The sequence below is a fragment of the Pantherophis guttatus genome, chromosome 1, assembly GCF_059756535.1.
Source record: "Pantherophis guttatus breed Tessera chromosome 1, ASM5975653v1, whole genome shotgun sequence".
Taxonomy (NCBI): domain Eukaryota; kingdom Metazoa; phylum Chordata; class Lepidosauria; order Squamata; family Colubridae; genus Pantherophis; species Pantherophis guttatus.
Window position 1 is genome coordinate 41,113,157 of NC_142063.1, and position 22,928 is coordinate 41,136,084.

Consider the following 22,928-nt stretch of genomic DNA (forward strand, 5'->3'; position numbering starts at 1 on the left):
TACCAAAAGGTTGGTTTCTGTGCTTTAAAGTGTCCAGATTGCTTGCTTGTATGACTTCACTAGCAATGTTGTCAGATTTTATTTTATCTACAGAGATCATGCAATCACTGATATACAACACATTATAGATACAGACACAAATATATATTATACAAATACAATAATCTTGTCAGATTATTCATCTACCAATCACAGATCTACCTTTATGACATCTTTAACTAAAATTACTTCATGGATTCTGTCTTCAATGCTCCTTCATTGAAAATGCTTTGATCATTTAATAGGAATTAGGATACTAAACCAGTAATTTCCCAATCCAGATATATTTCACATACATCAGTTTCAAATAGTATGGCCATTACTAAACTTAGAATCTGACAAGTGTAGAAAAGATTGCCCTAAACTAATTATGATTTTACATTACATCATTTACAGCATTGTCTGGATGGTAGTTTATATCATGAATTCATCATAAGCACCTTAAAGGGCTACTAAAAGACATATTTTCAAGTCAAGTACTTACTTATGTGGGAAAAGGTAGATGAAGCCATGTAAGAAGGGGTCCTCTTGGACAAATTCATCTCAGAAAAAGCAGCATAATGAGGATGTAATGAAACAAAGTGTGACATAGATGGATAGAGCTGGTGTGGAGAATGAGACAACTGTTGGGAGGGCCAAGAAAAAGCCTGGATAAAGGACCCAGGTGGGCTGGTCATAACAGGTAAATGTGAAATAGGCACTGCTTCTAAATAGGAGAAAAAAGATCGATCTTTTCTTTTTGGCTGCGTCCTAGAGGAGCTTAGAGGAATTTGTGTAACTAAACAATCTTCACGTCGGCCATTCAGACCTGACTGAGGTACATTTGCTGAGGCATCTTGGACCACTGCATCTGTAGGCCCCTGGAGTCTGCCATTCTGGGCAGCGATCACAGGAAGGACTACTGGAATATGGGGCTGCAGGATCAGCCCCTTCTGTATAGGGGATGTAAAGGTCAGAGGAGGAGAAGCAGCTTGAGGAGAATATGACAGGGAAGAACATCTTATGGACTGATGAGGGGAAGCAGAGGCAAGAGGTGGAGATAAAGATATTTCCTTGGTGCTTCGTGTAACAGTTCTGTAACCTGGCCAAGTCGGTGGAAAGGAAGGGCCAGGAGATGGTGGGCATTCAGAGGGAGAATATTGATGGCTACGCAGAGGGGATTCCCGGACCCTATGAGCCGATCTGAAAGAGGCCTTGCCAGCAGATTCAGGGAGAGCAGATGCTGATGAGACTGCTTTGGCATAAGGAGGAGGAGGAGGAACAATCGCACCAGTGGAAGTAGAAGCATTGTAGTTACTGTAGTCAGGAGGAGGAGACTGGCAGTGAAAAGGGGAAGAAGACACTTTAATCTGAATGGTGGAGACTATAAAGAACAGAAAAGGGAAAAAGAATAATATGGGTTGGCACTGAGGAATGACAGAAAGCATCATGGTTAGAAGACAGGGGGAGAGGGAATGAAACAAAAAATAAATCAAAATGATCCCAATGCTTAATAGTTAAAAAAAATTAGTGAAGATACAGATATCATGGTTATTCAGAGGAAGCCAGAAAAGCTGCTAATTTGTTTAGTTTAGAGCCAACAGAAGACACAGCACTGAACTGTCTTGTGATTAGGAGACTTTTAAACTTACAACCAATTTGATTAAAGACCACTTTCAAGACCCTACCGTCTAACATATACTCTTATTTGCCAAACTTGTTTCTATTTGTTGCATTCACATACCACTTCTTTATATTGTGCTTCCTTCCTTATATTGTACTTGTATCCCTCTTCATTTGATTTACAGGGTGATCCAAATGATCTTTTCCCAATATTAATTACATCTACATCTGTTTTACAGTAGTATTGCTAAAGTACCCAATGAAGTTGGTTGGGCCAAATCAATCATTAACTTACGTATCATACTCTTCTTTGCTCCAGGTCCCAAAATTCCCTACTGTTATTTACCTGTGGCCACAATGGCTGGAAATTCTGGGGCCTATTTCTAACATACCTGATACCTCTAAGGGGAAGACTAACTTGGAATACCCATATGATCTCAGTGGTGGAATTTTATGACCCATCTGGATTATCTCTTAACCACAGATCCCTTCTGTTCAGAGAAGCAGTAATTCACAAACAATTATGACTAGGCATACCACAAACCATGTTGCACCAAGTTAAAGTTTTTTTGCATGCTGTTCAATTTTTGGGCTACTGTATCTGTGTAGTTGTCACATCTATACACATACTTCAATAACAAATCTATTGTGAAAACCAAGTAAGTGAGGACTATAATGAATAGCTGACTAATCTCAGTCAGTTCCCATGCTGAAGAGGTATTCTATAGAGATGTGAATGCACCTTCATTCTTCCCATAAGATCTCCCAAATTATATAATTACTGTATGGGAGCATGGACAATGTGGGAAGCAGCAGACTGGTACAGTCATAGAAAAACTAATTTTCAAAACCCGTTGTTTTGTGAGAAAGACAAAAGAACGATCACGATGACACTATCTAAAATTAAGAGTATTTTCAGACATACAGAATTAAGAATCTTGGAGTATAAAGTGAACTCTCTCTTGTTATTTGTGCTATGTTTCTATGCTAATAAAGATATGCTAGAATGTGAGACTGTAATCATTATGAGCTTTCTATTTGCACTTTGAGTAATTTCAAACAAAATTGATTTAATTCCTACCAATAAAAACACCCTAAAGAAAATGAGAAAGAATAATAATAAAAAAACCCACTAATACTGCATTGCATTTCAATGGAAAAACATCCCTGTATGCATTATGTATGAACTTTAGTAACTGAAACCACAGAATAATTGTAGCAACAGACAAGAAGCTGAACTTTTTCAATAAAAGCACAAGGAACAGCCAGAAGTTAATAGGGAAAATCAGGGGAAAAAGTAGTCTCGCTTGACTTCCAAAAGCATGATACATGCCTGTGGTAGAGGTTCTTCTTTCCAGGGATTCTTGGCGTTGCTGCTGCTGCTGCTCCATCGCTTGCCTATAATAAAAGGGTTTAAAAAGAATCCAGCTTTAGTTCCCCAAATGCATTTGAGAATCCACTTAACACAAGGAGGGTCTAATTAGGGATTTTTAAAAAAATATCTCTGTGTAGTCATTGAATAATAAAAATAGAATAGAATAACAGAGTTGGAAGGGACCTTGGAGGTCTTCTAGTCCAACCCCCTGCTTAGGCAGGAAACCTTACACCACTTCAGACAAATGGTTATCCAACATCTTCTTAAAAATGTCCAGTGTTGGAGCATTCACAACTTCTGGAGGCAGGTTGTTCCACTGATTAATTGTTCTAACTGTCAGGAAATTTCTCCTTAGTTTTAAGTTGCTTCTCTCCTTGATTACTTTCTACCCATTGCTTCTTGTCCTACCCTCAGGTGCTTTGGAGAATAGCCTGACTATATAAAGAACATTTGATTTCTATTCAATGATCCAGCTCAAACGAAGCTAGATTTCTGAAAAAATATTAGTTATCTGAAGAAGAAAGCAAGACACTTATTTTCATAATTTGTTTAGTATTCTTTTAAATCAGATCTCTAATTTGTATCTCGCCTGGCAAGCCAGAATTTTTTAAATTCTATTTTTACTTTATTTTTAATAGTTAAAATACAAAATACAAACACAAAGCTTCCTTTAAAAAAAAAAGCCCCCAAACGTCTACAATATACAATCAAGACATTAAAAACTGGCATTAAAAAAACCACATACACACATATTATCCTCCCTAGTTGAATAGCAATAGCAACAGCACTTAGACTTATACACCGATTCACAGTGCTTTACAGCCCCATCTAAGTGGTTTTACAGAATTAGCATATTGCCCCCAACAAACTGGGTCTTCATTTTACCAACCCTGGAAGGATGGAAGGCTGAGTCAACCTTGAGCTGGTGAGGATTGAAACCTTGGCAGTCAGCAGAATTAGCCTGCAATACTGCATTCTAACCACTGCGCCACTACGGAATACCAGCATACCTGCTTGTTCCTGATAAATCAAAAATCTGAATTATACTTGCCCACTGCAATGTTAGTAGTGATTCAATGTATATTCAATAATACATGAGGTTATGGTTCATCAAGAAGCATTACACATGTATGGAATGGAAAACTGCTTTTATTGAAGATATATATTATGGAGCCTACGTTTATAGCCATAGCCTGGCTATGAGAGCTCATGGTAATAGCCTGTGACTGTTCCTTCAATATCAATTCCATAACATCATCCCCAGGTCTATGAAATAATAATTATATTTATTGCAAGGACTGTTTTAGCCAATGGAAGACAAAGTATCATCTCTGCCCAGCAAAAGTCACTTCAGAAAGTGTGTGTATGTTTGCACTATATGCATGTTCTCACTAGATGGAATTATTCTTTTGCTGTGTGCCAATTGCCTGGCTCCTGTTGTAGTGGTGTGTTGGCATGGTTAAGAGGATAGAAAAGAATGGAGGTCTGCCACCATTCCAGGTGGGAAACCGTTGAATATTCTTTATACACTTGGTTATATTTCACACTTCCTCCACCCCACCTTCTGGAATTCCTTCCCCTTCCCCAAATCCTGCAAAAACATCCACAAATAGAAATGCAAAAAAAAAAAAAAAAAAAACCCAAAAAACCAAAAAACCCTCCACCAAACCTGAAGTGTAGGAGATGAGAAACAGCAGCAATTTATCTTTATTCCATTTATGAAGAAGGAGATGGGATTATTATTATTTATTATTAGTATGGCATAAAATTGGTGAAATTAGGAGAATGCTCAGATACAATTTGGCTTGAAAGGACAGAAAATGAGCACTGATTGGATGGCAGTTCTATGTGCTCAGCTATTGTCCAAAAAAGGCAAGCAATAATTTGCTGAGAAGCTTTGAGAGCTCTAGACATGCAAATATAGAAACACAACTGCTCTTTTAACACACTGATGCTAAATAGTTCTGCAAATAATCAAGACATACTTGATCAGTATTGCAGGATCATAGCACTAGACACAGTCATCTCCCTTTAGTTCCTCTGATGATGCACAAAATAAAAAAACACACTTCAATTTTCAATATCACACCCTCAACTCCTTGTGGTAACTTGATTTATTGGAAAAGAAAGTTAAGTGTGTGTTCAACTGTTTTCAATAAGACAGTGATTCAGGGTTATGCTAACTTCACTGATACTATACATACCAAATGTTTAGTGATAGCTAATTCTATATTAGCTATTTTAAATCGCTACATATTAGGATCACCTTTTGTCTCTAACTGGTCCATCGGTTCTGGTAGCAGGGTCATGCTCTGCATCCTATCAATTGAAGAGTTTGACCTGACGACTCCCAGAAAGCATGGCTCCCTGTAGCAGGACCTGCTATTTGGAATATTATTCTTCCTACCATTGTATTAGCTCCAATTTGCCTGGCTTTCTGCAAAGCCCTTAAGACCTGGTTGTTCTCTCAGATATGGGGTTGAAAATTGGCAATCTTGTGAATTGTATGAATTTATCATCTGGCTGCTTAGGTTGTTTGGATGTTGTGGGTATTTCCATCACTAGAGGTTTTTAAGAAGAGATTGAACAGCTGTTTGTCTGAAATGATAAGAGTCTCTGCTTGAGCAGGGGGCTGAATTAGAAGAATAGAATAGAATAGAATAGAATAGAATAGAATAGAATAGAATAGAATAGAATAGAATAGAATTTTTTATTGGTCAAGTGCGATTGGACACACAAGGAATTTATCTTGGTGCATATGCTCTCAGTGTACATAAAAGAAAAGATACATTCATCAAGAATCATAAGGTACAACACTTAATGATAGCCATAGGGTACAAATAAGCAATCAGGAAACAATATCAATATAAATCGTAAGGATACAAGCAACAAAATTATAGTCTTTGAAGACCTTCAAAGTCTCCTCCAATTGTGTAATTCTGGTTATTTCTGTTTTTTTATATTTGTTTTTGCATTTACGTTCTCATTGTGTTAACTGCCCAGTGTTGCTTTCTGTGAGATGCATGGCACAATAATTCTAATAAATAAATGCATACATGGAGTGCTATCAGTCTTTCTAGTTTAAGAGCAATATGACTATGGCAGAAAATCATCATTTAAAAATTTTGTAGTAGGGTTTTCCACATATGGATTTTTTTAGTGTACTTGTATTAGATTCTTAAACAGCCAAGATTGTATGTTAGGATTTTATATTAAATATAATTAAAGGTGCATGAATTCTAAAATACAAGAACAGTCCTTGTAAAAATGATGGACAAATCTCAACTATGTAGAATTACTTTCAGCAAAATAGTGCAATTTGAATTTTAAAAAACACTGCAAACCACTGTTCTCCCCATACGCCAAAAATTTCATCTTGGTTGCAAGCTAGCACATTAAGCTATCTTACATGGAATCTCATTTATCCCTCAGAGGTTTTATGGCCAACTTCTCAAATTCTATTAACTGTAAATAATCTTCACTTAAGGATATAAAGTGATACAGGTAGACCTTGAGTTATGACAGTAATTGGGACCAAAATTTCTATTGCTAAGAAATGTAATCATAAAGCGCAATGTCATATGACAGCATCGCTTAGTGGCAGCAGTCCTGGCATTCCCCATTATCATGGTTAATTAAATTTTAGTCAAGGACACCCCCCTCCCAAATCCAAGCCATTCTGGACTTGGTCTCTGCAAGCCCCATGCTTCAGTTCTTCCAAAGTCAGAGATTGCCTCTCCTTCAATTCCCTTCCCCCATCTCGGCCTGTTTGGACAATCTGCCCTTTGCCTATGGGATGGTAAGCAGCCCCAGAACTGTGCGGCTCTGAGGTTACTTGCCACACTGCAGTTCATTGGTTTCTTGCAGTTTGCCTTTGTGGGTGAAGGAATACTGTTTTGCTTCTTCTTCCTTAGGGGACAATTTCAATTGATAGTGATACTGGTGGAGAGCTAACGTCCTATGGCCCTCTGGTGTGGGTGTCCCAGAGTTTTACTCTCTTGTTCTTCCTATTTATCATCTACAGCAGCTCCTGGGAGAGGTCATCTGTCAACATAGGTTGATATTTGATGATATTCAGTTGTACATCAAAATCCAAGGTTAACAAGAAATGCAGTCAAGGTTCTATCCAGCACCTGCAGGCTGCGAAGTTCTCAGTGGGAAGAGCAGATACGGGTTTGAAATCTTCCATCAAAAATTGGATAGTAATCTGCCAGAAATGCTCTAGCAAAACTAATGCTAAACAGTGCATTGGATTAGATGACTGTATGGGTTATTCTAACTATCATTTCACCACTGGCTTTAATAATTGAACGTGCAACTATGTATTTTTCACAAATGAAGATAAATATATTTTTTAATTTTTAATTTTAATTTTTTGATTTATATGCCGCCCTTCTCCGGAGACTCAGGGCGGCTTACAATGTGTTAAGCAATAGCCTTCATACTTTTGTATATTTTTATACAAAGTCAGCTTATTGCCCCATAAACCGGGTCCTCATTTTACCTACCTTAGAAAGGATGGAAGGCTGAGTCAACTTTGAATATATTATCTAAACAAATTCCCTAATGACTGAATTGATATGCAAGTTTAAATATTAGGCAGCAATTTGGCTTCAGTTTATTTTTAAAATGAAAATCTGGGCATTTCTGTAGATTTTGGTTCCTTACCTTCTCTGAATTTCAATTTCATCTGGAGAGGGTCCATTTTGAACCTGGCGCTGGGTTGTGGGACCTAGAAGACAGTAAAACAGCTTAATAACATGGTTATTAATGTAATGTAGTTAATGGTAGTAAGGATCTGAAAAATTGGTTATTCAAGGAAGTGTGATTAACATCCAGTGGCTGGTTTCAGTGTCAATGGACTTTGGGATTTACTGCTGTTAGATTTATAATGATGACTAAATTGCTTATAAATGAAGAATCTCTTGCAATCAAAAAGAAATGCTGCCATAAACACCAGTATTATGAAACAAAACATATTAAAGGAAATCTAATTCAGAATAGAATTATAAATTAGGAGACACAGGAGAGGAAAACTGGGAAGAGATGGTTGACAGGAGGAGTATGCTACAAATTTCTATGTCTAGAATCCACACTCCAGCCTATATATTACTCCTGAAGCCATTGTAGTAGAATCAACAATTTTCATAGATTTTGTTTAAGCCACATTTCAAACACCATCTCCCAGGCAAATGTTTTCATTTAACATGCAAGTTTTTAATTATTCAACCAGCAACCAGTCTGTGTGATGATTAGCATTATAATGAAGAAGGGAATTTAATTCATTTACATGATTGATAGCAATAGCACTTAGACTTATATATCACTTCACAGTGCTTTACAGCCTTCTCTAAATGGTTTATAGGGTCAGCATATTGCCCCCAACAATCTGGGTCCTCATTTCACCAACCTTGGAAGGCTGGAAGGCTAAATCAACCTTGAGAAGTTAGGCAGTTGGAAGAATTGAACTGCCCAACTACTGGCAGTTAGCAGTCAGTAGAAGTAGCCTGCAATACTACAGTCTAACCACTGTGTCACCATGGCTCTTAGATGCCCTAAAACAAAATGAAACAAACACAAAACAAATCTTCTTCTGGAACTCTAGGTAGTCCTTGACTAACAACCATTTGTTTAGTGACCATTCAAAGTTACAACAGCACTGAAAAAAGTGACTTATGACCATTTTTCACACGATCATTTCAGCTTCCCCATAATCATGTGATCAAAATTTGGATGCTTGGCAACTGGTTCATATTTATGATGGTCGTAGTGTCCTGGGATCCTGTGACCATCTTCTGCAACCTTCTGATAAGCAAAGTCAATGGGGAAGCCAGATTCACTTAACAAGCATGTTACTAACTGTAGTGATTTGTTTAACAACTGTGGCAAGAAAGTTTGCAAAATGGAACAAACTCACTTAACAAATAACTCCCTTAGCAACAGTTATAGGATTGGGCTCAGTTGTGGTCATAAGTTGAAGACTATCTGTACAGGTCTCAGGAAGAATTCCCTTTTCCTGCAAACAATTATCAGCTTTAATGGACATACACGAAAAACCCAGATTGTTGGGGGCAATATGCTGTCTCTGTAAACCACTTAGAGAGGGCTGTAAAGCACTGTGAAGTGGTATATAAATCTAAGTGTTATTGCTATTGCTACTTATATCAGGCCTACAATGAAAAATGAAAAAGTTAAATTTCCATTCTTTCCCTGCATATCTGCATTTTTACCAATTGGACATTAAACGAGTCATATATAAAAGTCTTAAGTGCCTTAATTAGGCACTTTTATACTTGCATGCATACACACAAAGAAGTATCGTGGACTGGTTTGGACACAATGCATGTTGTTTTTTTGCAATGACAGATGCATGTGCCTTTACCCACATTCTGTCCTTACAGTACCCCTATGCTTTGCACCAGTGGTGAAATTACTAGGATGAAAAAAAAAGTTAAGAACAGAATCATAGGTGGAAATTAGTTTAATCTCTTAGGTGTATATTGAACCTGCTCTAATATAATAATATTGGGGGAAGGGGCAACTTGTTGGAGAAGCCTATGCTAGACTCAAAATCACGAAGATGATAGTAAGAATAAAGAACTTGTGGCCTTCCATAACTTGTTGCATTATAATTTCTGACAGTTCATGCATATCTACTATAAAGGAATGAAGTTAAAGAGGCAGGAATAGCAGATCCCATGCTAGGGATGTTATGAAATATGGCATCAAAACCACTAAAAGAACAACTATAACTAATTCATTCCAATAATGTCTATAAACCTTCTGCCAAATAACCTGAATAAGAGGATCAGTGCTGGAAGAGCTATTTCTTGCTGGGTCAGAGGAAAGCTAGTATCTGGAGGGCCAGAAGTTCTGCTCTCCTCCAGTGTATTACCAAACTTGGTACTATTCAGGTAGGAATTATTAATAGCTGCTAAGAAAGTCTGCAAATAAAGAAAAAAGGCTGAAATGAGACAAGAGGTAACACAAAACTATTTCAAAGATTGAGCTTGCCAAGAGAGAGATGAGATTTGGCCCCAATTCATAAATATTTAAGAATTTAGAATGTACACGCATCTTTAATATCATCCTTCATAGAATAATTAACATCACAAGCATTTTGCACGTGATAATAGAAGTATCTATTAGTTCTAGAAGTTAGTTCTACAGTATTCAAGAGATTAATAAAATTATAGAACTCTTCAAAATCATTCTGGCAAACTATACTATTTTCAAATGTCCTAGAACAGGGTTGTCAAACTCATGGCCTGCGGGCCGGATGCATCATGCGCTGACCACGCTCACACCCAGTTTAGCGCAGGGGGAAAAAGTCTTGATACATCATGTGACGATGCTGTGATGATGTGAGTTTGACACCCCTGTCCTAGAAGAACAGAGGATGAGTTTTCTTTTCTTGTGATCCTAAGCAAAATAAAAATGAAATCACTGTAAACAGATACAATTCATCCTGCTTCTAACAATTGTTTAACTGAAACTATCACCATTGCTTAATTTTAATTAACCAGAAGGTTTTCTGATTCTTGCAGCTACTGGCTACAGAATTTTGCATGGTCATGTTATCTGATTTTCAATTTTGTATTTGTGCTCTCACAACATTCGTGCACAAATTCAGTGAATGGAATTCTTTTTAGCAACAGACAGATTTCATATACATATGATCAGTCTGAGACAAATCAGTCCCTGCTTTGGGAACTAATTACATGTTACACCCCAATGTATGCAATTCAACCTAGTTTGTGGTTTTAAGTGAAAAAAGAATTTTGGAAAAAATAAGACCAGAGAAACAGAAGCAAATATTATTTTTGTTTTCCTCTCCTAAACACTCCCAAACATTCCTATGCATAAAATCTTGCTGGGGAGAAGGAACAATTTGACGGCAAAGAATTAAGAACTGCTTCTATTTCATTTCAAACCTCTCTCATATTTTTTTTTCTCTAAAAAGATGCCTTAGTTTTGCTATTTCAGTATTTAGAGAGTTATTTTTTCTTTTGCAGAAGAGTTGAACTGTGAAAGAAAGAGAAGATAGGAAAACAAAAAGGGACTACAATTTACACAAAAAAAAATTAAAAATAGATTTGAAAAACTGCATCAGTTTCTTTTTTAAAAGGCAAACACAGGGCAGTGGAAACAAAACAGAGTCCAACTCATTTTTTTTAAAAAAAAATCATTAACAAAATTCTGAAAAAAAGTGAAATGATGTGCTCGTACATGCAAATGAAGAGATACAATTATGAGCTGCAATCGCTTCTCTTTAAAAAAAAGGGAGACAAATGAGCAGCAGGAAGAACCACTCGACTTACAACAGTTCATTTAGTGACTGTTCAGTTACAACAGCATTGAAAAAAGGGACTTATAACCATTTTTTATACTTACAACCATTGCAGCATGCCCATGATCATGAGATTGAATTCAGACATTTGGCAACTGATTCATATTTATGAAGGTTGCAATGTTCCAGGGTCATGTGATCACTTTTTGTGACCTTCTGGGTGGGCATGGCCAACTCGATGTCACTCATATCGAGGGACACCTTGCCAGCCTCTACTTGCCCCTCCCCTCCCACCCATTCCTCCCCTGACCGCCCGGGCTCCTTAGAGCCCCAACAGGAAGCAGTTGTTGGAGCTAAGCAGCCACCACGAGACAGAGTTGGCAAAACAGCTGGCTCAGTTCAAATTGGATCTGACCGAGAAGGAGGCTCAGCAGAAGCACCTCACTGAGGACTACGAGCATAGACTTTCCAAGCAGAGGGAAGAGTGTGGGAGTGCAAGGCCTGGTACCAGCATCTGGAGGCTCAGCAGGCTGAGATGATCAGCCAGTTCCAGGCCATAATGCAGTCCCACTGGAACAAGACCCTCCAGCTCTTCACAACCAGGTGCTTCCCTCCAGCCTTCGCCCAAAGCCCCACACCAGGAGGCTGAAGCAGACCCCAAGTTGGAATTTCTGCCCCCCTCCAATCTGCACAAAAAGACTCCGAGGGTGGAGACTCTACAGCAACACAAACGTTCATTGCCAGGGGCCGTAGTTTGAGGACCCCTGTTTAGTGCAATATAAAAAATGCAAATAATTTTTCTGTGGACCACCAAAATTTTCTCACAGACCACCAGTTGGTGATTTAGACCACTACACAAAACGTTTTTCCTCAATGCAAGAATGTAAATTAAACATTCTGACAAACTCCAAACTCTATCTAGCCTCTGCTTGAATATATCAGCAGAGGGGGATCTACTGTTTTCCCAGGTAAACTGTTCAGGATTGCATAGCTTGGTTCAGTTTAATGGTTAAAATAATAATAATAAAGACTAATTAATTATTACACTGTATCCTAAATTTTTACTAGCCCTGGTCCAGAAAGGTAGGACATGTTCTCTGTATTTTGATAAGCAATACAACTCCTGAAAGAACTGAAATATCTGAAGTACCCTGAGGGAGTTGCTTTCCAATAAAACCCCAACATTTTGCTTAAGTAACCTTTGGTTAATTTTCTGCAGATTCTTTCAGAACAACAACAACGGAAATAAGTTATGTTTGGAGTTTTCCTTTAGCTAATGAATATTTGTCAAGATACTACTTGTCTAGAGTTAGGAAGAAATATCCTTCTGGATTCAGCTCCACATGGGGAAAAGGTCACTGGAAACATGGAGACTGCTTGGAAAGATGGTTTAATGGTGGACAGGATCACATGGTTCGAGTTCCTGAACAGAAAAGGGCCGAGATGCAGCGAGTCCCCGGGTTTTATGCCCTCTCTGGCTTTGAACTTCCTGGGGCCCCGAAAGAGTATCCTGATTGATTGTCAAGGCTCTCAGGGGATGGGGGTCTTAGCTATCCTTACTGGCTGATGTAATCTTCCCAGGTGCCATGTGATGAGTTTCTGTTCCTAGATGGGTCCTATTGTGTTGCAGATGATGGTCCATTGACAAAGATGGGAGGGAATTGAGTTTCTGCCTCTGGCCCATTGACAAAGGGTGTGGAGAGCAAGAAGGTGGGAGCTGCTTCATCTTTAAAACATGCTTCTCCATTTCTCATCCAAGGAAACATAATATTCTGCCTTTTTAATATTTCCTAAAATATTTAATTCTTCTAGGAAAGGGGTGGGTGCTAACTTCCTACACTAGGGAATTGTTTTAATCATTTTCCAGCCTAATGTTTCTGATCTACTAATTTTAAAATATGCTCACAGATTTGTTCTGAATAGTGTCTGGCAATTAGACATATGCAAAAGAATGATAGTAGAATCAGAGACGAACCACTTGCAAATGAAACTCTCCAAGGCTGAACAGATAATTAAGCAAAATAGTTTTATTCTTTTCCTGATTAGACAAACTATTTCCTTGAAATACACTTTAATATCATCCTTTGATCCTCAAAGTTCTTGAAAAGATTTGAGCTCCCTGGTAATCTGTCATGTATTTATTTTTTGATGGTACAGAGACAAACAGAATAAGTAGAAATGTGTTTTATCCTTACAGGGAGCTACCATTATGTTGCAGCTACAGTACCGTAATTGTTACTGATGTAATATCGTAAACTTAAATATTCCCTAAATCTATGCCTATTTGCTGGTCTACAGACTTATGCTTATTAACCCAAAGGTTTATTTATAAATAAGCTTTCTCCTCTGTAACACAGCCTCTGAATCAAGTTGATACACAATCTCCTTCAAAATATATGGCTGTCTTTTTAACTACTTCTAAGACCCCCTTTTAACTTTCACTTTCATTCCTCTTTCCCCACACAGCAGCTCCGGTTCTGCTTCACTCTCTCTTGGAGATTCCTTTTCATCTGCTGGGAGTGAGGCTTGGCTTCTTTACTTGTTTTCTTTGTGCAAGACTGTTTCTTCTTTCTTCCAGACTGCTTGCAGCTGCCTCTGCTTGTCTTCTCTCCTTTGGCAGTTGAGCTAGTTCTCTGCTTTGCTGTCCCATGCCACCTCTTTCCTTGGTCTTCTTTCATCCTCCCTATGAAACTACAGCGCCCAGGCTCAGACAAACATATATCAGCTCCAGCAGCAACTCCTTATTTCAACTCTCTTCACCTTTCATCTGCAGGAGATCTTTTGATCAGTAACCGAGTGCAGAGACTCTTGTCACTTCTAGAATGATTGCCCCTTCCAGAAGCTCTGTTTCAAATAATAAAATAAAACCACAAACAAAACAGGGCTGAATTGTTCTATTTGCTACATTTTAGAAAACTACCCTCACTATGGTATCACAAATATGAAACAGTCTCTACCATATATTGTGTCTGCTTAATTGCTTCTTCATTTTTACTCCAAATTAGTGATGTTGATAATTAGTGATGAAGAAAGGTGTGTAAGGGAAGAACAGAAGGAACATTTTCTTCAATGTTCTCCTTTGCTCCAAAATCCAAAAAAAAAAGGATTTTTTTTTCCTTTGAAATGAAACTCAACACTAGGGTTCTACCTGATATATTTTGCACAAAGGAAGTGGTGTTGATTCTGTGTGTAAATGGAAAAGTTTTAAAATACTCTGAAAGATCAACCGGCTCATATTGAAGTATGCTTAATATGTTTTAAAAAGCTAGATTTTAAAGTAGCATGACTAATAAATCAACATTAATGAATAACAAAGATAAAGGGTCACATAAAATAAGAGAATAATGAAATAAATAGTGTAGCTAGTTATTAAACAATCTTTGTTTTAGTTAGGATTTTTCTCTCCCACTTAATGTTTATTAAATCTAAACATCATTTAGTCATCATTAATTGGAAAAGAAAGGGCATATTAAAAAGAAGAGATTTTTACACAAAGTGACATGTATCTGATTCATAATAGAACTCTAGCAAGAATCTGGATGCTGCATGTTGAATTGGCTTGAATTTTCTATAACATTTAAGAGGAATCCTGAAATAACCAAGTCAAGAGATTTCATGCACCAGAACATTCAGATCCTTCATGAATCAACCCAAAATATGTAACTTGCTTCTAGACATTATCCATGCAGATGCCTATATGCAAAAAACATTCCAAGACAGTGGACTTCACCTTAGGTCCATAACTACCTCATCTATGGTAGACATTTCTGCCATCCTAGCAAAATTAGGCTTGTTTACTATGGGCAACTCTCACCTTGTGTATGAATTTCAAATTTCCCCTTCATCCATCTAATTCCAGATGAACACCCAACAAAGAGATGACATATTTTTATTCAGATGAAAGGGAAAAATACATCAACCCGGTAATCTGAATGATCTTGGCCATCAGTATCAGACAGATGTCAGTACTGTAGAAAGTTAGCACCCACCCCTCTCCTAGAAGAATGAAGTATTTTATGAAATATTAAAAAGGAAGAATATTTCCCCTAAAAGTGAAATAGAAATCTTAAGACAGAAACTCAGCCCCAGCTCTCTGCCCCCAGCAGATATTTTGGTTATCTACAAGACAAAAGACTGGGTCAGCTTATCTACAAAACAATAGATCTTCACCCTCAGGACATACTAGGATTAGCCCTCTACCCATCTAGCAACAGAACTCACCACATGGCATCTGGGGAGATTGCATCACCCAGCAAGGTTCAACCAAGCCTGGGACTCAAGACAACCTACAAAGTTACCCCTGCATAGATCCATGGGAGACTGACAACCAATCAGAATACATTTCTTACACAGGAACAGGAAGATCCAAGCTGGGCCCAAGAAAGGGTATAAATCTCTCTCTCACTCAATCATGTGCTCTTTTTTATTATTTTTTTATTATTTATTTTTATTATTCATATTTCTATGCCTCCCACTCTCCGAGGACTCTGGGCGGCTTACACTAAAGACAGTATACTAAATAGCATATTGCCCCCAACAATCTGGCTCCTCATTTTACCCACCTCGGAAGGATGGAAGGCTGAGTCAACCTTGAGCTGGTGAGATTTGATCCGCTGATCTGCTGAACTAGCAGTCAGCTGAAGTAGCTGCAGTACTGCACTCTAACCACTGCGGCACCTTGGCTTCCTCAAACCATGTGGTCCTGTCCACCATTAAATCATCTTTCCAAGCAGTCTCCATGTTTCCAGTGTCTTTCTTCCCACTTGGAACTGAACCCAGGTGGACATTTCTTCCAACAGTACAAAGGGCAATACAAACCTATGAGGAAGAAAATCCCTCCATGTTATAGAAATGCAACTTCCTGATGAGATAGGAGTGAAGTTTCCTCCTGTGCCAACAACCTAAATCTCTTATCTGCAAGAATACTGTGGCCAGAAAGCTGACAAGGAAACCAAAAGCACCAACAGGTATATATTTCTCAGCTAACTCAATTAAGGTGCCTTGGAATCCTACATAAAATCACTTTTTTCAAAATCTCCCAGAAGATTTTGATACTATTCGGTGAGCAACTTCTTGAATAATTTGGTCAATAACTGAGCAATAAACATTGATTTATATTGCCACAGATAATGAAAACGAGCTATTTTTTCTCCTAGCAACCATTGTATAATTGTATATATTTCAAATCAAATAAACATGTAATAGTAAAGGATTCCCTTTTGTGTGAAACCTACATGCAGAGTTGCATATGTAAAATCGTACATGCTTTAGTTGTTGCACTATATACGTGGATGCCTATGACCACATGAAATGTCAGGAAGCAGAATTTACTATGCAATCCTATCCCCTAAACTCTAAAATTAATACAATTTTCATAACTATAATAACTGCTATACAAGGATTCTGTTCTAAGCGGAAAAAAACCAAGCCCTACTTCTCTCAATTAATATTGAAACACATGGGTCAAATAAGGAAGGCATAGCTGAGACAAATCCAAATATTTTGATTTAATGCTCAGATCTCAGCAATTTATCCAATAATAATCTGATCAGAGATAGCCTTAATTATTCAGTTAGTTCTCATGTTGCAACTTCTTTGGATAGTGATTATTCACAAATCCAACAGTAATAAACGATAATAAAAAAAATATTTCTTGACCAATACATTTACAACAACAAAAGCCTGCAGTGTGAAATTGATTTAAGGCCTGGTCAGTTTCAGACAGCAGCTGCCAGTTAGCCAGAGGATTCTAATCAACCAATTAAGGTCACAGAGCTGAGCTTGTTAACTTGTAGCTAGCATTTTTAGGGATATGCTGTGCTGTGGAGAAAAGCAACAAGAAATAGCTTGTTTAAGCAATCTCTCTGTCTTGCCAGGGGGAAAAAAGGGGGGAAAATGGGTCAAGCACAGGATACTGTGTGAGAGAACTTTATCTAAATGAGAAAATTTTATCTAAATCTGTCTTTGCAGCATCTTTTCCCTCAGTCATGTGGCATGCTTAGCGACCATGTTCCTTAGCTACCATTCTGCTGGAATGGATTGCAGTCACTAAATGAGGACTACCTGTATTTAATGAACAATAAAATTCTCTAAATTAGTTTTAGAAAAGAATTTTAGTGGAAAGCTCTTTTTTTTTTTTAAAGCAATTACAAGATATGGTGTAACATAGTTTATAATAAACCTGATGAAGTAACTTTATGACCATTCCTCGCATTTATGACTTTGGCAGATCTGTAAAGCAAAAGAAACCTGCAGTAAAATGAAAAGTACAGTTACGGTTTCACTCAGCTACACAACCAAACTACCGATCTCAATTGTGGTCGCTAAACAAGGCCTACCTGCATCATACAGATTTCCACTTGTCTTTTTATGTTTTGAGTTACCCAAAGCAATAATCAGAAATGACAATCGCATCTTATAATTTGAGAAAAAAATGCAAAAAGGAAATTCTTCCATTTGCTACTTTAGATCATCATGCCTATGAAGAGTACTGTACAAAACTGAAAAAGTTTTGAAAAAGAAAAAAATGCAATAATCTCAAACAAAATACACATAATGAATTAAAGTAAGGTGTCAAACCAGTAATTATAATGAGAAATCAGTCCTACTTTTCACTATAATAAATTTGTAAATGTTCACTACTGATGCAATAATTTCTATGATCATTTAAATCAGGGGTGTCAAACTCGCATCGTCACATCGTTGTCACGTGACATATTGTGACTTTCCCCCTCTTCGCTAAACCGGGCATGGGCATGGACAGCGTGTGACGCATCTGGCCTGTGGGCCAAGAGTTTGACAGGTCTGATTTAAATCAACTACATTTTGAAAACCAACCAACCAACAAATGAACTCCATCTCAACAATTTTTTTAAAAAAATAAAGAGCCAATAAGAGACAGCAATTCATCCTCTTCCATAGGGCTGTGCATGTTCCTTTTTAAATTCAGCCTCTGAAGCTGGCTCCTCATTAACATTCAGGCAGTAAATACTACAATGGAAATACTACAGTGAGTGGGGCAGTGACTATGAATGAAGGGACTCTTAGAAATATGAACCTAGGATGGGAAGGATTAAGTACTTATATTAACAATTCCACTCAAAACCGCAGAAGTGTATTTATATTCATCTATGTACAAAAATTAAGTTTTTCTCCTTCCTGAATGTTAAATAATATATACTAAAAATACCTGAAGATGTATTTGAAAAATGGGCAACTTCTCACCTAGAAAAATTAAGCTTAATCATTAATTAACAACACCAGCAAATGCAGAATACAATATGCTAAGAAATGTTACAGAGATCCAAAGCAAATAATATGGCTACTTATTAGACAAACTTACTTTTAGTCAGTGTTCACTACACTTGAGGAGTCCTCTCCTGCTCCATTTCCTGATATTACTAGACATCATCTAAAAAAACCCTGTTTTTAGCTATCATCCATTGGAAAAGAAAAGACAGAATAATCATTTTGCACATTATGGCACTAAAAGCATCTTTCCAGGACTATCGACAAGGAAGATTCATTTCAAAGCTTGTAAAGTCCAAGCATATAAAATTAGAGAGGATGATTAACAATACCATCCACTCTTCCCTTTGCAACTGCAATCTGAATATGAGAGACACTAAAAATACAAAACAGAGAAGTAAAACGTTTCTATCACCTACAGGACATTCGGCACAGGATGATGCAGTCACACTGACAGAGGCAGAAGCAGTGGCAAATCCATTCTCTGTTAACCATAATAAAACTTCAGGACAACTTTTTCATGACCAAATAAAACACATAGCATCCCTCAATGGCCAGGTTGCACAGGATGAAATCAATACCTTTCCTACAGCAGTAGAGTGGGGGCCTCTTTCTTTAATTATTTAATCAGAGGCTGCCTTCTGAGTGTAACAGAAGGCTTAAATGTTAGGTTTATAATGGAGCACTCTGTCTAGAGAACAAAAATAAACATGGCTGAAAGGGCACTACGGGAAACATTTAAGAGTCCCAGAAGGACAAGATGACTGACCTTTCTTCATACTTTACTTCTATGGCTACTGAGGAAAGCAGAATATGATAAAGCAGTACTTCTAAAAGGGAGGTCCCTGAACAGCTGCTTTGTCTTATCTGTAGCTTTCGAAGGACAGGTATTAAATGAATCAACACATTTCACTTTCCCATAATATGGAATGCATACAACCTCTTCATCATTATCGTTATTTTCATTACCTATTACAATTATATGCTGCCTAGTATCAATTCTGGGGTGGTGGTGGTGGTGTTAGGTCTCTTTCCTTCCACCTTTCCCAGTATTAGAATCCTTTTCAGAGAGCTAGGACGTTGCATAATATGTCTGAAGGAGGATAATTTGAGCTTGGCCATTTGTGCCTCAAGTGAGAACTCCGGATGGCTGTTCAGATCCATTTGTTTGTTTGTTCTTTTGGCTGTTCACTATATTCTCAGGATCTTCCCCAACACCAAATTTCAAAAGCACTAATACTGTTCCTATCCTGCTTCTTCAATGTCCAACTTTTGCTTCCATAGAGTATCAAAGGGAATACCATGGCTTGCACTATTCTGACTCTGCAGCTATAGACATCATCTGAACACTTTTTCCAAGGCCTTAATGGCTTCTCTACAAAGTCATAGTCTGCAGCATATTTCTTGACTGATCGTTGCTTTATTATTGATGGTTGATCCTAAAAGGCAGAAGCTATCCACCACTTTTGAATTTCTTCATTACCAATTCTAAGGCTGGTTGTTGTACCTGTGGATATTAATTTGCTTTTCTCAGAACATCTCATCGTCCTTATGAGAAACTGGTGTGAAACTGTTTTCTTTCTTCATTAGCTTTACTTGGAATTTGCACATGAGAAGTTTGTATCCCACAATCAGTACCTGGCCATGTCTTTGATGCTATACTTGAGTTCCTTCATTTCCTTTTAGCAAATAATACAGTCAATTTGATTTTTATGTACCTCTGTGTATGTACTGAAGTGTCATTCTGATTGTTTGAAAGTAGTGTCAGCAGTAATCACTGGACTGGCAGAAATTGAACAACAGGTCACCCACTTTCCTAAAGTCATATAATCTAACTAGTTTCTTCTTTTGAATTTCCAACATTAGCATTCCAGTCTCCAATTATAAGTAGCACATCTTGCTTGTAAGTACTACTGATTTCAAATTGAATTTGATCATAACACTCATTATCTCTTCTTCTATACTGCTGTTTGGAGCATAGACTAAAATTATCTTCATATTAAAAGGATGTCCACAAAGTGTAATCAATATTATTCAGTCATAGATTATATTTTAGTCAAATACTGTTTTTGCTATATCCTTCCTAACTATAAAAACAATACCCTTCCTTTCCTTTTTGTGTCCCGAGTTATAATCAAAGTGATATTCTGAGTGTCCAATCCTAATCCATCTCAATTTACTTATGCCTATGATAACTATCTGTAATTGTTTCATTTCAATTTTCCCATGTTAATGCTTCTTACATTCCATGTTCCCACTTCGCATCTTTGGATTTTCTTTTCCTGTATGATAGCATCAGCAACTAGATGTCCTGAAGGCTTTAATCTAGTTGTATCTTTAAAATCTTCTGATCTCCAAAAAATCCTCACTTTTTCTTTAGTAGCATGTCGACAGCCTTCCTACCTGAAAGGCCCATCATCTGGCATTTTATCAACAATTTTACATTTTCTATCTACGTGGTTTTTGGTAAAATACAGGAGTGGTTTACCATTGTTTTTTCTTTACAAAGTATTGATGCTATCTTCACTAATAATCTGCCTCTAGCATCTTCCTATATCACTGCTGCTCAATATAGGTTTCTGCTTGCTTTGGCTGGGCAGCTGGAATGACCTTCACTTGGATAATCCTGCTGAGAATATATACTCCTGGTATACACACCCAATAGTCTTTAGTCATTGTAGCATTGTAACCTATCCCCCACCCAAAATGAGGCAGCACAGCAGGATTGACTCTCTCTCTCTCCCCCTCCCTCCCTCCCCCCTCTCTCTGTGCAGAAGCACAAGCTTGTGGATATATAAATGCCTTTTACTATAATATCTCTTTCATACTTCCAAAAAAGAGCTTCTAATGTTTCCAATTATCATTCTGGATTTCCCATTTAACAGATTTTATCTCATAATAAGAAAAATGATCAATGAAGATAAAATTGTTGCATGGCACATTTACCTGACTAGAAACTGACACAGAAAGTCAAGAGGACTAACTTCAGATGTATTTGCTGCCATTCTACATTATGGATCCATTTATATTAGTCATTTATGAACTCCATACTGCTAGTTATGCTCATACCATTATATTATTTGCATGTTTGCAGGAGATTGAAATGTATCTTTAAAAGAATATTATCCCCAATTTTTCTGTCAAAGGGGACAAAACTATTACATACACATACAAATTTTTGGCATACACAAAAAAACTAAGATCGTTATAGTGATCCAATTTGTGAATCACTTTGTATTAAATAACTGATACAGCAGTTCCCTTCTCCCAGAGGAAATGCGAGGAGGGAACTGCTATATCAGTTATTTAATATGTCCAACGAACAGTGCAGATGGTTGCAAAGAAAAGAGGTGTTATATTTGTGAGATACAAATAGTTCAGATCAAGTGTCCTTTCAAAGCCAGCATCTTTCATATTTGCTGCTACTAATTTAGATTTCTTTCTCTTTCTCTTCCTAAATATGTGCTCTCATCTTTATCATTCAACAACACCTGCCGTGGTCCATGCAAGACAAGGAGGCATGCTATCCCAAGCAGTATGCTGATTGTTTTAATTGCTTCTGGACTGAAATCCTTTCATTGCATCATTAGTATGGGACCTAACAGCTGCCTAAGATAATCTTAGGGCTGCTCTTGCATACAAATGCAATGTATAATTCTGAAATTCTGAAAATAATTCACAAGTACTTTGGACCTCACATGAACTATAGCACCTTTCTGTTACTAAAATAATCTGATTTTTTCAGGCTTCTGTATAAGCTTGAGGGAATAGGTGGTAGTGTTTTAAGAATCATATTGTGATATATTGATTTATTAAAATTAGTGGCTTTTTTTCAGGCTTGTGCAGAAGCTTGCAAAAAATTCAGGAGAGAGATATTACATTTGTAAAAAAAAAAAAAAAAAAGCTCAATAGCTCTTCTGAAACATTTTCAAAACTGAATACAGCCCTATGGAGTTATACCCTTAATAGAGAAAGACTGGTGGAAAAAAAGGGAATCATGTGGCAAAGTGACCTCACTCCCAAATAAATGCTACTCTCTAAGGAATACTCAAAAGAACTTCAACACACAACTGTCTCACCTAGTTATCAAATGACCTGAAATATGGCCTAATCAGGTACAATAGCAACTAGCTCACTGGTAATTGGAAAGCTTCTAACATGTTATTAAACTGCCGTCCAAGTGAAAAACCAAATACAATCCAAGTAAAAAGCCAAGTGTACTTGGTTTAGGTGGCATTGGGTTCAACAGCAGTAACTATGAGAGGGATCCAGGAGTCCTAGTAGACAATTTAAATATGAGCCAGCAATGTGCTGTAGCTGCCAGAATAGCCAATCTAATCCTAGGTTGCATTAACAAAGAGATAGTATCAAGGT

At 37.4% G+C, this 22,928-nt stretch overlaps 1 protein-coding gene across 6 annotated transcripts in view; it reads right to left on the bottom strand.

Annotated features, from left to right (window-relative positions):
• EVL (Enah/Vasp-like) overlaps nucleotides 1-22,928 on the bottom strand; it is a 168,880-nt gene that overhangs the window by 16,586 nt on the left and 129,366 nt on the right. For 4 of the 6 annotated variants that reach the window (XM_087872256.1, XM_087872240.1, XM_087872243.1 and 1 more), the window contains exons 4-5: nucleotides 7,685-7,748; nucleotides 2,975-3,039 (exon numbers count right to left, since the gene is read on the bottom strand). In XM_087872256.1, coding sequence (XP_087728382.1) covers nucleotides 2,975-3,039; nucleotides 7,685-7,748 — 129 coding nt within the window. Of the gene's footprint in view, nucleotides 1-523; nucleotides 1,403-2,974; nucleotides 3,040-7,684; nucleotides 7,749-22,928 lie in introns of all 6 variants that reach the window. The other 2 variants (XM_060687320.2, XM_034418461.3) reach the window with 1 other exon arrangement.